Source organism: Perissodus microlepis, chromosome 14, assembly GCF_051167445.1.
Source record: "Perissodus microlepis isolate ML-2025 ecotype Zambia chromosome 14, ASM5116744v1, whole genome shotgun sequence".
In the NCBI taxonomy this organism is placed as follows: Eukaryota; Metazoa; Chordata; class Actinopteri; order Cichliformes; family Cichlidae; genus Perissodus; species Perissodus microlepis.
In genome coordinates this window covers 9226764-9243111 of record NC_140474.1, presented here as the reverse complement: position 1 = coordinate 9243111, position 16348 = coordinate 9226764, and the positions used below count along the sequence as shown (strand labels likewise).

The window sequence follows — 16348 nt, the reverse complement described above, 5'->3', positions numbered from 1 at the left end:
TATGTTCCGCATAGGGACCTTGGAAAGCTTATCCACGCCTTTTGACATCTAGGTTGGATTATTGTAACTCACTTTACTTCGGTCTTAACTCTACTCTTCTCCATAGACTCCAAATTGTTCAGAATGCGGCTGCTCGTCTCCTTACTGGTAGTGGGCAGCGTGTCTCTATTACCCCTGTCCTTGCTGATCTGCATTGGCTTCCCATTAAATATTGCTTTAAATTCAAAATCCTGCGGCTTACCTTCCGAATTATTAACAATATAGTGCCAAGCTACCTCATTGAGCTACTTAGATTATACACCCCTACTAGAGCACTAAGATCATTTTCCCAGTCACTCTTGGTACTGCCGAGATCCCGGCTGAAGACTAGAGGTGACCGAGCGTTTGCCTTGGCTGCACCCGATTTATGGAATAACCTCCCCATCGCTATACGTGAGTCTGATTCCATCCATTCCTTCAAATCGCGGTTAAAAACCCACTTATTTAGCCTCGCCTTTTCTACCAGTTAACGCTTGCTTGTTAGTTAGCTTAATGCTTATTCTTATCTTCGGCTTATTCTTAATTACTTTTAATCATTTTTTTTTTTTTTTTTTATCCTTTACACTTAGTTTTCTTTTATGTTTTTATATGCAATTCTTTTGCTTTTGTGTTTTTAATGCCATTCAACCTGCTAGCATGTTTTGGTACCTTGCCATAGCCCTCATCCTTCCCTGTTACTTCATCCTACTCTCTTGCACTTTGGTACACCACTGGTTTTTAAATGTGCTATATAAATAAAGTTTGTTGTTGTTTACAAAAATGTGTTACTTTTCAATGTTTTAATCCATCACTTACATAGTTTTATTACATTTAAGATGATTTTAATTGCCTGGCACAGTTTCACCTTTTTAATAAACACCGATACTATTTGCCAAATAATCAGAAATATTTCTGGAAACTATGGAGTTTCTGCTGTCCTTTTATAACCGCAACATAAAATAGATTTCACCCTCCAACCCAATGTAAGCCAACATTTTTTTGGAATGATATAATTTCCTAGAAACTGTTATTATTTTAAATTACGCCAGTTAGCTTTCTCTTTTCAACAGCCTACGTTTCACGTATACTTAGGTGTTCATCTCAAAGACCTCAACACTGGCTCCCTGAGGAAAGATGCCCTTTAAATACATATTTGAAAGAGCAGAGAATAGACAATAGTCCTGTTACAAATTTATCTTACTGCACTTAGCAAGTCTGAAAGCGGCCATAAATAATGGTGTTCCCGTTTCCTGTAGGTTATCAGTGCTGGAAAATTAGCTTTTAAAATGCGGTTTGAAATCCATTTGGGTGATTGATGGGTGATGGGACTAATAAATTTTGCCAGTTTCTAGCGGGCCGGCTCACAGCAATTCTTTATGGTTGTCATGAAGCCAGACACATTTGATGTGTCAAATAAGAAAGGTCTCCAACCATCCCTTAATGAATGATGTTGGATGGACAATTTGTTACTGAGACAACACACTATCTTTCTATTAATGATTCTGTAGCTGGATTTGTGTTTTATTACTTATATTAAAAATTGATTATCTGAATTTTTTTTAAAATGAAGAGATTGGTGTTGATTGTTAGCTTTTGCAGCATATTAAACAGTAAAAATGTGTGCATACATTATCCAAGTGCAGTTTTAAAATCTGCTATTCAGGCCCATGGATGAGGAAATTGCTGCGTTTGGGGAAAAAGAAAACAAACTCTCATTTCTTACAATGCTTTTAAGACATGGACATGCTCTTTAGTGTTTCATTGCCATTTCCCTATTGAAGAGCTACAGCTGGGAGCTCGATGCCATCCAACTGTGTATCCCCATCAGGATTGCAATCCTCCTGAGCAGCTTTTGGACCACCCTCAGAGAGGAGGTTCCTTCAGCACAGTACTTTGGCACAGTCCAAATCCGGTCCAGCACTGACCACATAGTGTAGAATATCACAATTCCTCCTCAAACAGCAGATTTAAACTGAAACCATCTGCACAGGCCGAAACAGGCAAGGAGACATAAAAAACGCCGGCGTCCAACTCATTAATCAGTTGATTGAGGTTTGGTTTGTTGTGTATTTGCTTGCTGTTAAAGACAAATGAAGATATTTTGCCTTGAAGTTGTACTCAAATAAGCAAACAAGCACTTTGTGTAAAATGCAGCAAATTTAGTTAATGCTGTTACAGGGAACTCTTCAAAGAGGCAGATTTATCCCCCACTGGCATCTGCTGTGTATTTGTACTAAGAATTAGGGGACATAATCTTCAACAGTAATCGCCCAGTTGCCTGCAGTGGATTTACATTTTTCACACTGTGTAATCTCGCATTTACAATATCATTTACGTGGGTGTCTTCTTTCCACCCACTGACATCTCTCTTTTCTTCAGTGAGGCTTTGAGGGAGATTGACAGGGGACAAGCTCAAGGCGTTCAGTGTTGCTTTGCATACAGCAGCTCATGATACTTTGCGCATACAACATGTGCACACACACACAGACACACACATATACACTCAGTTTTGATTGATACTTAACTGAAACTGAGCTCATGTTGCTGTCAGAGCCCGGCTAAGTCTCCTGAGCCTCTTGATTTCTGACACTGGTAGATATTATATTTATGGAGCAAGAAGGCTGTATTTTGTGATGTGATCCCCTCTAACACTTTAATCTGTTTAGACTCCCTCAGTACTGTAGCAGGGAAGGGGGCAGAAACTATACAATGAAATAGACGGTTGCCTGCCAGGGTCTTACTGTATCCAGCACACACAGGAAAATCTCAGCTTGGATTTGAACACTCAATATCCTGTCCAAGGTTTTATTTTGAGATTTGAGCGCCTGTTTCTAGATTTATTCTGTTTCTAGATCTACAGATGCCCTGTATTTGTATAATAAAATGAGCTCAAATGTTGAGGTACCAAAGTGCGCTGCCCTATTCGCACATAGTGTCATTGTTAAAGAGAACAAAACGAAGGAAAAATATGTGTTATTTCTTCACATTTGGTTAAAATTGGAATAGCTGATGTAAGGATTTCTCGTCTGTCAGCTAGAGTTGATGCAATTTTTTTCCTTCTCCTTGGTAAAGGTAAATTAAAGCAAGACTTGTCTTGCTGTATTCCCCTCTAAAGGAAACATAAAGGCTTTGAAATAGCTCCAGCTAGCGTGCAGTTGGAACAAGCAGCACTTAGAAACCTAATGCTGGTTGTGGTGCTTAATGGTTTGCATTAGCTGCAAGCAATAAAATTATCCCAGGTCCTCACTAATGTTGAAATAATCATTTACAAAGATGGTTACCACATGCTGGAACTGTTTTCTTCTTTCTGTCTTTTTTTTTTTTTTTTACCACCCTAATTCGCTGTTATTAATAATGAATAAAAATGCAATTTTCTATTGGGTTGCTCCAGGGCTCTGGGAATCATTTCAATGAATATTTCAGCACATTATTTTAATCATGGCTCCACATACTCAGGGAGGGGGCTTGTTTTATAGGCTCATGCCTCAACCGCCCCAAGACCCCGATCATTAAACTCCACGCTGTCTGCGTTGAGGTTCCTACCTTTGATTTACAAGACTTGTTAAAAAACATTGTAAAAAGGAGGCAAGCTGTGCCATTTATACTTGTAATTTGATGCTGTATTTGTTAATGGGAGTACTGGTGATTTATGCGTGCAGCGACTGCTGCTGCTCCCTGCTCTTCTGATGCTATAGCATTAGCAGGACTAACATTAGTAGGTCGGTGCATGCAGTATGCAGAGGCCCAGCTTAATATGCCTTCTAACTATGGCCTGGTTTTTCTCCACAAGATGTTTTCCTCTGATAAGAACGTGGCTGGTGTAATCAGTCCATCATTGTTTGCTCTGTCTAACCTGCCTGTCCTTTTTGGTCTCCTCCATAGTCAGCTGCATGACTTCTGGCGTCTTGACTACTGGGAAGATGACCTGCGGCGAAGGCGGAGATTTGTCAGAAACCCATTTGGCTCCACCCACCTAGATGTCGTATGCAAGGAACTGCAAGAGTATGGTGAGTTTTTCCCATTTTTATGGAATGTGCATTTAAAAAAAGTTTTCATAATTAGGGCACTAAAAATTCACATCCAGCATTATCCCATTTCAATGCTTCAATGTTGCCATTAAAACATTTTTGAAAAAGGATTAAAGTTTAGCCTCCGCTTGTCCGTTTAGTTTAACATGTTGCTTAGCAGAAATTTTTATAGGTAACATTTTTTATGAGTCCTGTGAATTGAACATGACACATCCATTTTATTGCACTTTTTATTATCATTGCAACACATACTCTAGAGCAAATTGGCTCTCCCGCTTTATTATTTTCTTCTTCATGCCTCAAACCTTTCTCATTGACCGAGGCAGCCTCGCAGCATTGCCCACCACCTTTTGTCGGTTATTTCTTTATATCCTGCCACACTGACTTTTAAAAGCCACTCAGTACTGTTAAAATCCCTTGGCGATACTCTCCTGTCTGTAATTGAATAGCAGCGCAGATGTTTAATGGCACAAGTTTGAATGTATTGAGACTGAAATTAATAGAGTAAGACCCATTTTGACTTTATGGAAAACAGAAAGCAGGGAACTCATTGTGGTCAGCGTAGCCTTGTTATATGGTTGCAGACACATGCATGATCATGACAATGTTCCCTGACCTCATTGTGCCTCAGTTTTGAGCTACTGAACAGACTGGTGGGTTGGGTTTGGGATGTCATCTGGCTACATTCAGCTCTTGCGCTATCATTGCTGCTGTAGTATGTACATCATGGCAACTCTGTACATGAACATGAACTGGTGTTTCAGTGGATGATGCTCCACCCATATAGAAATAGCATTTCTCAGATTTTTTTTTATAATGGGTCCACTGTTACGTTCGATAAGTACAAACGTGGCTTTTCAGCTCTTCATTGATTCCATTGTAAGAAGGGCTCAAGTCAATTAATGTTACATTAGTATTTTTTTAATCCACTTAAAAATATCAAAGAGCTTTTAAGAATCTTTGATGAATAAATTGCATTGTGTTGCATCAACACTGCCTACCAATAAATAAAGTGGCACTAAATGCTTAACAGATTGGAACATCCGCAATAAACTCTCCTCCCACTCACCTTCCACTCAACACTGACATTTACTGTATTTTGTTATTTATTTATTGTTCTTAAGATAACTTTAACTCAGTTCATATCAAAAAGAAAAAGAAAACAAAAGAAAGTTTCCAAGGTATGACCTATATCGTGAAAGTCCTCTATAACATACTGTAACATGAAATTGCTTTAGTACTCATACAGATGAAGGGTAAGAATCAGTTACAAACCAGACACATTTTTATTTGTCAAACTCCACTGTGCAGGTGCTCAAAGTATGTGTTAGCATGTGTGCATTATCTCTGTATTAATCTAGGGTTTTTACCTTTATAATAAGCGCCTTAAGGCAACTGTTGTTGTGATTTGGCGCTATATAAATAATATTGAATTGAATTGAATTAGCTGCTTTACTGACTCAGGTAACACATGTCATACTGTGAACTTTACTTGCTATTTACGTCATTCGTTCACCAGAATGTTTTGGAGCTTTCAGTTTTCTTTCTGCAATGTGACATTAGGACCTCAATGAGGTTGACAGAAGACTTGTTGAAGTCCTGCTGGCATGCGGTGGTTTTAATGAGCGGAATAATGTATAAACTTGTCAAGTGAAAGGGATCGCCTGCGGTCGGATGGCCCTCTTGCTCTCCATGAGAGGTGAGCTGCACTTTCAGGCTGTTTCCAGCAGTCTTTGATGTGGTTGCGCAGTCGAGGCCATTTTTTTGTTATGAGTTAAAATGAGAAACCTTTTGTTCTTTGTTACAGCTTCAGCAGAGTTTTTTTTGGCAGTGACAGTTGGCAGTTTAAAAAAAATGGATTATGACACATTGTGTTTTTTACAAGAGTATTCACTTTTAATTAGCATAGTATTAAGGATAGGACCTGTTCTTTGTAGATAATCCTGGTGCAAAGGCTGAGAGGTTGGAAATCATTTGTCATATCCAGACTTTGTTTCTGGGGTTTGATGGAGATGCTATACAACTCTTTACTGGCTTCCGGGCAGCATAGGCACTATAGTAGAAAAACAAAGAGGCTTGTTTGACTTGGCCCATGAGAGTCATTACTGAGGCTTTAAAATCAGAGACTACTGGAAAACCAGCAGGTTGTTTAAACTGAATAGCCAGTTCCTGGTTTGACAGCAGGATATGACAGTATACACTCAGGCACCATTTGAGTTTGAAGAGGGCAGACTTGCATGATTGTGTTCAGAGTAAATGTCAGTCTTGGGTAAAATGAAAGTGCAATAGAACATTTTTTAAATCAACATTTCAGCGAGTGGCTTGCATGGTTGTTGGCACCGCATTCTTTTGTGTTTTCTCTTTGATATTAAGAAGATTTTTTATATTTCACAAGTTTTACCAATTATTTTAACTGCTTTTTATCTTTTTTTTTTTAAACTGATGGTATTTTCAGACTTTAGAGGTTAGTACCACATGTTAAACGATGATGTGTTTTGCAATAAGGTTTTAGTGAGTTTGGTGTTTATCTCAGAAAAAGAATGTCCTCTGTGGAGTTTTGATATCATTCAAATTTAATACACAACTTTAAATGTGATCTGTATTTGTTTAAATCAAGTTATTGTTAAAACTAGTACAAGTGTAACTTATACAATGTGTGTGCAAGAGTGTGTACAATCACAGACATGTGTGATGGGAGGTTAAACTCTGCCTTAAACTCTACCTCGTTGTCTATTAGCAGCATTGACAGCTTAGCCAGCACATTCTGTCTCTGCCCTCTTCCTGTAATAACCTGCCCTGTTACCGCCAGCCTCCGCCCAGTATCCGAGTATATTGTTAGGTGATTGGAATTGGGCAAGCATGAAATGGAAGTCACGTTAATATTGATCCAAATGTTTAACGGGGTGTTTTACCTCCGAGTGTCCTTGCTGTCTCATTTCAGGTGAGCGCCTTCTCTCAGAGCTGATTGCCCCAGGCAGAGATCTTTATAGCTCTGTACTTCTGCGGAGGCAGAGTCATGATGTGATATTAACCTTCTCCAGCTCGCTCCAGCTTTATAATCACAGATATTAAATGAAGATAAATGAGCTGGCTAACATGTAAATCCAAAATAATGGCATTTGAATGCAGCTTTTCAGCAAGTATATGGAGGTGTGGGGATTATTAGACCTTGTTATAAGTGTTTTGATGAAGAGAAGAGATTGTTTGTAACCTCTGATTATTCCAGGATATTGGATAAAGATTACCCCAAGTGGAAGCGTCTGCACTGTATAAACTCCCTTACATCAAAGTTGTTATGTTTACACATACAGATGGCCCGCATTGCAGTAAGTATGAAGTTGTCATTCCCCCTCCTCCCTCATTTCATCTTTCAGTGCAGAGTAAATAAAAGTATAGAGACAAGAGGCAGAATTGCATCGCCCTTCACAGTAATGCAATCCCATGAACAGGACTCTTGTGGAATGTGGAGCCTGTGGAGAGCAAGCGTAGGAGGACAGGATTTGAATCTGGGAAACGGAAGAGATATATTTAAACTGTTCTATAGAGTTCATATTCTATAGATGTTGGAATGAGTGTGCAAAACTTGTGTGAATGATAGTGCAGTCTGGTGATAGTGTTGTAAATAATCTATGTATGTATAAAACAGCAACGCTCCTGAAGAAGCTCTAGAGTTTATTTTTTTAAAGTCAGGTAAGACTTGAGATTTTTAAGTTAGGGTCCATCTTCAGATACAAGTTTTGTTTTTGTTTTTTCTTCCAAATATATGGAGTTTTATTTACAGCATAATAAGTGAATTACAAGATGTAACAAATTGTTGAAGATTTTCCCTGTGGCTCATACTGCTATTTATGTGTCTAGATCAGCGGTCCCCAACCTTTTTTGCGCGACGGACCGGTTCATGCCCGACAATATTTTCACGGACCGACCTTTAAGGTGTCGCGGATAAATACAACAAAATAAAACTAGTACCGGTACCGAAAAAAAGAAGATTTATTCATAACACACGTGAAAAGACCAAGGAAAACCGAGTTAATGATAAAAACGATAACAAAAAAACCCTGAAAACCATACATTTCACACCTGAGCCTCAACTCTCGTGGCCCGGTACCAAACGACTCACGGACCGGTACCGGTCCAAGGCCCGGGGGTTGGGGACCGCTGGTCTAGATTACTTTGGTGTGAATTTTCCTGTTTTGGCACTATGTCTTCCTGCAGTTAAATATAATGGAACCAGGTGGCATTTACCTGCTCGAAGCACCAAAAATATACATATAAAAAGTGTCACTTTCCAGAAATCACGATCCACAATTTAATGCTTCCACAGACCTTGTTCTGAGTACGAACTGATTTCTCACTGGTGTACATTTATCAGCCAAAACAAGAATGCAGCTAGCTAAGATTGCAGAGTAGAGTGTCATTAATGTTTACTTGCATAAGGAGGAACCTCTAATCATGGATAGATGGATGCTTCCTCAGATAGGAAGAGCGATACAGTTGACAATCATAATTGAACAGAACCGCTCACAACAAAGCTAATAATGAAATACCTTGTTGAACTGTGTTCTTTGGAAAATGTGCAATTTACTTTATTAAGCTGACATCGTCTCCATTAGTGGGCGACTCTTAACAAAAAAAATGGATAAACAGGACTACAGGCTGGAGGACAAACAAGGAGAATTGATTTTGGGATGAACATGTGAGAGAAGGATGTTGTGGATTTCTTTTTGAGGAATGGCGAAAAGTGTGAGAGGGAGGGTCTATATTATACATAAGACTTGCAAAAAGCCATGCTTACACTACACTACTGAGATAAAAATAAAATTCCAGTGCCACAACGCTCAACCTGTATCAATACAGTATATCAAGAATGGACCCTGGCAGTGTTGCTATAGTTGATTAAATGCTCCTTTGAAGGCTTTTCAATGCTCCTTTGAAGGCTTTTCAAAGCTCATCTTTTCCACATTGTGTAATAAAACTGCTCAACCCTAAAATATTTTCAAAATGGGAGCCTTTATCTAAGCTTGCAAAGTTTATTTGAACTGAACAACTGAATAACTTTTTTAATCCTTTAGCATATTTTAAACTCTATATAACAAATCTGTCTGACCAGGGTAAAAATTAAAGATGAAGTTAGACTCAGTGTTTTAAGGAAAGTTGTGCCACATTGGGCATTGCATATCTGAGAGGGTGAACTCCGGACTTTGTGCGTTCAGAGACGGCCTCTGTTAGTGACAGCCGGCAGGTCTTCATCAGCCTCCACTGAGGTCATGAAAGCTCTGCATTGCACTTTACTGAGTGTAATTAGTGCACTCTGAGGCAGTTTCAACTCGGTGATTGAACAAAACGACCCGGGAGACCAGTGATCGGTAGCTCCTCCTGGAACTGTTTCTAAAGAGCTTAAAAGCAAACTGCTGTGACACTCAGGAGTCAATGACAGTAGCTTTTCACAGATTGCTGTGTATGTTATTCTATGTTATGTTAATGCTGTTGATCAGGATATGAGCCAGCAGCTCGGGCTTGTGAGAGGCAGTCAGAGCTTTCTACCACATAGCTTTTTTTTTTCTCTCTTTTGCATGCTTATTTATTTTATTATTGTTATCATTATTATTTTGTAGTTTTCAGTTTGATTAGAATTAGGCTAAATAAATAAATACAATAAAAATATAATAACTGCTTGGTTAAGTTTACGTAAAGATTTTCCTGGGACTGAAATGCAAACTTTGACATTAACCGTGTCTTAGAGAAGTTTTCTCACAGAAAACCTTTAGGCCAAAAAAATAAATAAATCTGTGTATAATTTGGGGAATTCATAAAACCAAAATAAGTACAACAGTCCAGGAAGTTGGTTCAGACATCTGCTTTTTATTGTTATTTATTCTAAATTTACAGAGGAGGAACAGTGTCCCAGCACATTACCGAAAAGAAAATTAAGCAGTATCTCAAAGTAGACATTTGCAGCAATTAAAAACTGTATTCATCCAAGTCTTTTCATTGTGGCGTTAAGACATACAAAAACTACACAACTCTCCAGATTTAATTATTTCCAAGGCAGGCAGGAAACAAAATACAAAAAGAACATCTATTACTTTTTCTCCAATCCTAAACTCCGAATTGTTGCATTCAAGCCTACTAAAGCCAACCCCACAAAAACATAGCAAACTCTTTTGTTGCTGTTTTTAATGTTTGAATGGTGCATTGAGTTTGATGTTATATCAACAAGTCGGCGCTTTAGAAACATGGCAACCCACCAAAAAAGAGAGAGATCTTACCTCAAAGTCCACTTTTGCACGGTTGAAACATATCATAGCAAAACATTACAGTGTGATGGAGTAGAGGACATTCATATGCATCCATCCATGAGAGTTTATCCGCAACCAGGAAGTTAACCTTGGAGAAAACAATGACTGCATATCAAAGTAAACTGGAAACTACAAAAGAAAAACTTGAATGAAAACACACGAGCACAACCAAAGTGGATCATAAATTTATTTAAATTTAAATGGGTATCACAGAGCCAAAAAAATATTCAACTAAACTATGTAAATGACAGACTTTACCACCTGACTGGTGAGGGTGTAAGTAGAGCTCTGTCAGTTCCAGTGGATGTTGCATTTTTTTATTGTTGCGCTACATCAGAAACATAATAATATAAATTTTACCTGCAAATGCAAAATAAGATAATTCATAAGGCACATTTCACTCCATCTATTTTTTTATTGCTAAAGCATAGAGCTGAAAAGACTATGACATGTCCTTCAGTAGGCGACACACATCTTCATCAACCGGCCCTCGTCTCCATTCATTTTTATTTTGTGTCAATCACATGAGTCGTATCAGGTCCTTGAAGGAACATTCCTCTTGTTTTGCCACGTTCGCCCAGGGCGAACTCATGAAAAGCTTTCTAATGAGTCTGCCTCAACATGACTGCACATCAAGTCCAGTAATGGTGACAAATTGTTGACTCTTCTCACAGCAGCACTTTTAATATGAGAGTCCATCCAGGGCCATGACTCTAGAGAACATCGCTTTTCATGTCAGCACATTTTCTCCTACATGTCATACCACTCCATTTCTTATTTATAACCTTATTCATTTTCTTTTCTCTGAGAACTAAATTGCATTTTGGGCAAAGCTGGGTTCAGTCCTCTCCTCCTGCATTGTTGCCTGCCCTAAAAAAAGGAGATGTTGGTCGTTTGCATGTAGAAATCAGCATGGTTTATTTGGTCTACTCAACCCTGTCCAGACTTGCCAATCAGAACATCGGCCTGTCTGCCGAGGTTTCCCTCATTTACTCTGAGTATAATGATGGTTTACAGAATTACAGTTTTAAATTTCACTCTTTCTGCTTTGATTTCTGGCCGCTGGCTGGCTTTTGGCTTTAACATTGCGCAGAATTCATTTCCGAAATGCTCAGACTGCTTCCTTTCGTCTGATGAAAGCACTCCAAATATGAGACAGAGCAGGAAGCAGACTTTTTTCTTGGTAGCAGTGTTGACAACAGTCAAATGTGACCTCTTCAAGACAAGGTACATGTTCCTCAGGGGAGGGAGAGGCGAATTAAGAACTGTGCTGAAAGGAAACATGTCAGGCTGGTGTCAGCCACCTCCCGTTTCTTGATATGTGTTCTTCCTTTCGCACGCGCAAATTTCTCCTCTGGTTATTTCCCACATTGGACGTCAGAAAGACAAATTCATATGAACGCTTTGAGCGGCTGTGTGGCAGGCACATGTTGGAGATGGGCTGATTTAAGCTGATAAATGTGTTGTTGGAGCTCTTTGTTTTTTTTCAAGGATGTATGAACACATGCTTCACTATAGCCATATGATGAAGTCTTGGTCTAAGCAGCCTTCTAATTGTGCTGTCTGCACAGTCTCCTTCTTGTCAAGTATCTGCAAGAGGCAAATGATATCTCTAATCTGCTATGAGCTTAAGACGTATGCCTGACTCAGCTGTTGGTCTTTTAAGATGCAGGTAGCGTTTTGTTGTTGACCTTGTCTAAAAATAAAAGCTGAAACACCTCTGATGTTCAACCACTCGAAAAAGCAGTCAGTGAGCAAATGTGTACTCTGACATTCTTTTATATGGAATGGCAAGTACATTAGTGTGCATCTGTGTCAGGTTCATCCCACGTATCACTATTCATTTCATGCTGAGATTCTCCATGCTTTATTTTTCTCAGTTTTTATACTTTACCATATGTTTGCATTTTAGTTTATAGATAGGAATAAAAAAGTTTTTTTCCACCAAATATTATCCAAAACCATTTATATTTTCTCAACTGTTACCATGACTGTGTGTGTGTGTGTGTGTGTGTGTAAGATTGCCGTCTGTATTATGGATGCAGGAGTTACAAATGTCATTTGGTGGGTGTGTGGTTTAACTTTTTAACTTGGTTTTTGCTGCTGTTGCAATAGTGTTGTTTTCTTGTTCGATATTTATTATCCCCTTTAGTAACACACACTTATTTTCTTTTATTTAATTTCCTCACTGACTTTTCAAGCAAGTGATTGCTCAGTCGTAGGGTACAACTACTAAACATTTTGATTGGATTTTACAGTTTTGCTGAGGAAAAATATAGCACTGGAAACCTCTGTGGTAAATAGCAGAAATAGAAATAGACTGGTGGTGGATAAGTGGCTGAGAAAACTAATGGATAGGGGCTAGCAAGTAGCATCCTTCCAACAAAGGTATTTGTGTAGATTATGCTAAACTTCTGAAAGCATTATGTACACTTTATTACGTTATGCTTCAAAATATTTGCATAGAAACTATAGAGGACAATGTGTATTATGTTAAACATATATATGAAATGAGTTCCCATGTTTTGAGCTTGGATAGCCCAATTAGGTTATAAGCCTTCCAATGCAACATAGTGCCTTCAATATTAGATAGCAATGTTTCTGTGTGCTTTTCATGTTTATTTGTTTTTCTACTGAGTTTTCTGAAATAAAAAAGAAAAAAATCAAAGAAAAAAAATTAAAAACTACAGGCACACACTTCTGTCCCACCTGCTTTTAAATAATTATATATAAAAAAAATATCATTAACCGAGTATCTCAATCTCATATAAGCACAGTTACAAATCCTGCTATTAGCTTCAAAGAGCAGTAGACGACATTTAGTGCTCTCTCTTCCCGTACTTGCTTTTACAGCCTCTGAGAAGAACGAAGTGGTCAAGTCTAAGACGGTGTTCCGCAGCCCAACTGTCACCACTCAGAACTCTGAGACCGAACTAATACTGGATGGAGACGACGATGCTGTCAGCCTGCTGCAGGAGAAGGAGATGGACAACCTGGGTGGTAAGTATAAATCACCACTGCTGCTTGTTCCTATCCTAATAGCTGGCATAATCGGTGAAGTCGTTGGATGCATGTGTTATAGCATTTAAAGTGCACTAAAATGAAATTGCAGTGGTAAAAGTATATCTGAAAGTAAAAACCTTGAAATATTTGGTAAGAGCATGATGCACAGTAATTGTTTGGTACTTTTAGTATAACGTGATATATTGGATGTCGGATAATACACCTATTCTCATGCAATGATTTGACGGTATTAACCATAAAAAATAATCCTAATACCACACACATACTTGACAGCTACTGTATATTATAACATAATAAGTCACACTTTTAATAGATACAATCTATTGAATGGAAAACGTTTAAAATAGAATAGATTTTTATATTTGGGTGTTAAAGAAGCTTAATTATTCTTAATTCTGCTGCATTATTTAATTCTGAAGAGCCAAAGAATAGAAATCGTACTGATTAAAACATCTTCGATTTGTGTTACCTGTATGATTATTGTCTGATTTCATAGTCAGTATCCTAATACAGCTTTAATACTTTGTCTAGCACAATTCAGTTAGTAGTGTAGCATACTGTAAAGGTGGTGGTTGGCCAAAACGTCTGTAATTTGACCAGAGTAATACATGTTTGGAGAAAATTGTGCTGCCTTTGAACCTCGGCATAGCTTTAAAAGGCAAGTTAGACAGAGTTCGCTTCAGCTTTGAGTGCAGCTCAAGAATGCTGGACTGCATTCTTGTCGATAAAGCCAGATCTTCACTTAACACCTCATGCAGACAACTGGTGATTGATGTTTTTTGTGTGTGTGCGATGCCTAAAGTTATTTATTTTATTAGAATATAAAGTACTACTTAACCCTAGCAGTCATTCTACATTCAGAAAAAACAAAAACAAAAAATGTTTCTATTGTCTGGTGAACAAGAACAAAAAGCAGCAAAAAAAAAAAAAAAAGTAGATGCAGTTTTTCTACAAGTGGTGAAAGCCCATCACTCTTTGTTAGCAGTTGCTGTTGTCATGGGATGCTGTTTTAATTTCAGAATATATAAATAAATGCACACTGCATCAATGCTGTATATACATAACATTTTTAGCTCTTGGTCGACATGCCTTTTCAGTCATGATGTAAATTTTGTTTAAATGTTATGTGCTGTCATTTGTTTTTCCCTGATAGAGCATTCATGGTGGTTGGATTGTCTTCAAAACTAACAAAACTGAACAGGATAATTAGAAGATGTTACCAGGTTCTGTTGGTTTAACTGCAGTTTCAGTGGTATGATTGCACAATCTTAGTACTTGAGTAGCTGTTAGGTTGCCAAACTGTTATTTCCAAATCCTGTAAAACCAGAGCTGCAACAAACTTGCATGACAGTAACAGATATAAATGCATGAATCTAATTTATTCATTCCAGGAACAAACTGTCATTTTAAAAAAAATGTAGGGAAAGGGAATAGTCTAAAAACTATTGCCAGACACTTAAATAAACATCTCTCTTTCACAGTGGTGCATTACAGAGTTATTGTGGCTTAGCATATGGATCTCAGTCTGAACCAGGGCACTGCTGAGCAGTGAAATCCCCTCTAAGATCCCACAGATGAATCTCAGAGGAGGACACTAACCCCTCCTTTTTGTCCCAGGGCCAACAGGCAGTCAAACACTCATGTCTGTCAGATGAACCCTGCACTGGTCTGCCTAAACTGCAACGCGAGCGCTAGCATACAAACCAAGTGTTTTATCCTCAGAGAATTAATAATGATACTGTACAAAACAGAAATGCTGAGGTTGAATATTTGAGATACATTTATAAAGTGTGAGCTGAAATTAGGAACCAAAATGTGAAGGTTGACACTGATTTTGATAAGTAAATTCTGGTTTAACTATGTATATAACTGTTTGTGATAAATGGAAGTTGAATGCATTTCTTTTTTTTCTTCTTCTTTTTTTTTTACCAGTAGGGCAGCTCCCCTGCACTGTAACATTTGGGTAATGTTTTTACCAGGATGCTCTGTCTGTGTTTGTCCTGTATCTAATCTCAGGCATGAACAGCCTTAAAGACAGATCTGAGACTTGTCAACAACAGCGCTCCTCCTGCCAGCCACTGGGTCAGTGCCTGCAACTGCTGCCAAAGGGGCGGCGCCTGCACTCATGGGCTCCGGCAGTTGTGGTTACTGAACCTATGATTAGTTTTGCTCCCCCCACAAACAGTGGAAATGCTGTCTATGCCTGGGCTGGCATTAAATGAATCTTTTTGTATGCACATATTGTTACCAAAATCGGTGAAAATAGAAGCGTGCGTGTGAGAACTGAGAAGTCAGAGCCTCCTCGCAGACTGTCTCTCGTATCAAAGAGGAGACTGTAAATATGACTGCTCAGCTGGCATCCCGGAACCATGTTAATATACCCCAAAGTGTGGTTTAGGCACCGCAACCATTTTGTTCTCCCTAATTTAGGCTTTCTGAATCCATTTTAGGTCTCCATTCATAGCCTTGATCCCTTGAGATGTAACATCTTCATAAAGAAAAAAGCAACATAATGTTTATGAACGTAAATCTCAAAGGATGGGAGAGGAAGAGAAAAAGTTTATTTTTGTTCCCAAATTTGTTTTGTCATTTCAAACATCTGTAAGTACTTTCGTAGTTTAAAAAAAATGCATGTCTTTGTATGTAAATGTATATATGTATCTGCTATAATTGGACATGTAAGAATTTCTAAATGATACTGCTCTGGTATGCTTGTAACCCATGTCCCTTTCTCTTTCTGTCATAATATAAAATCTAAACGCACTAATCAAACACTGCAGTCCACTAGATGGATTGTGGGTAATAATATACCCATCTTCTCAGCAGTTCTCCCAAACTCCCACCACAATGAAATGAGACTTTTCATCACTTCATTAAATTGGCCTGTCATTTAAGAAATATTTGCATTTTATTTAAGACAAAGGCCCATCAGCCTGGTAATTTAAGCTTTACTCTATATAGACCACTCATGCTGTGCAA

At 38.3% G+C, this 16348-nt stretch overlaps 1 protein-coding gene across 5 annotated transcripts in view; it reads left to right on the top strand.

The window, feature by feature from the left end:
• Positions 1-16348, top strand: part of nbeab (neurobeachin b) — a 199838-nt gene that overhangs the window by 119541 nt on the left and 63949 nt on the right. For all 5 annotated transcript variants that reach the window (XM_084950036.1, XM_084950038.1, XM_084950037.1 and 2 more), the window contains 2 exons: positions 3901-4025; positions 13199-13345. In XM_084950036.1, the coding sequence (XP_084806162.1) occupies positions 3901-4025; positions 13199-13345 (272 nt within the window). The remainder of the gene's footprint in view (positions 1-3900; positions 4026-13198; positions 13346-16348) is intronic.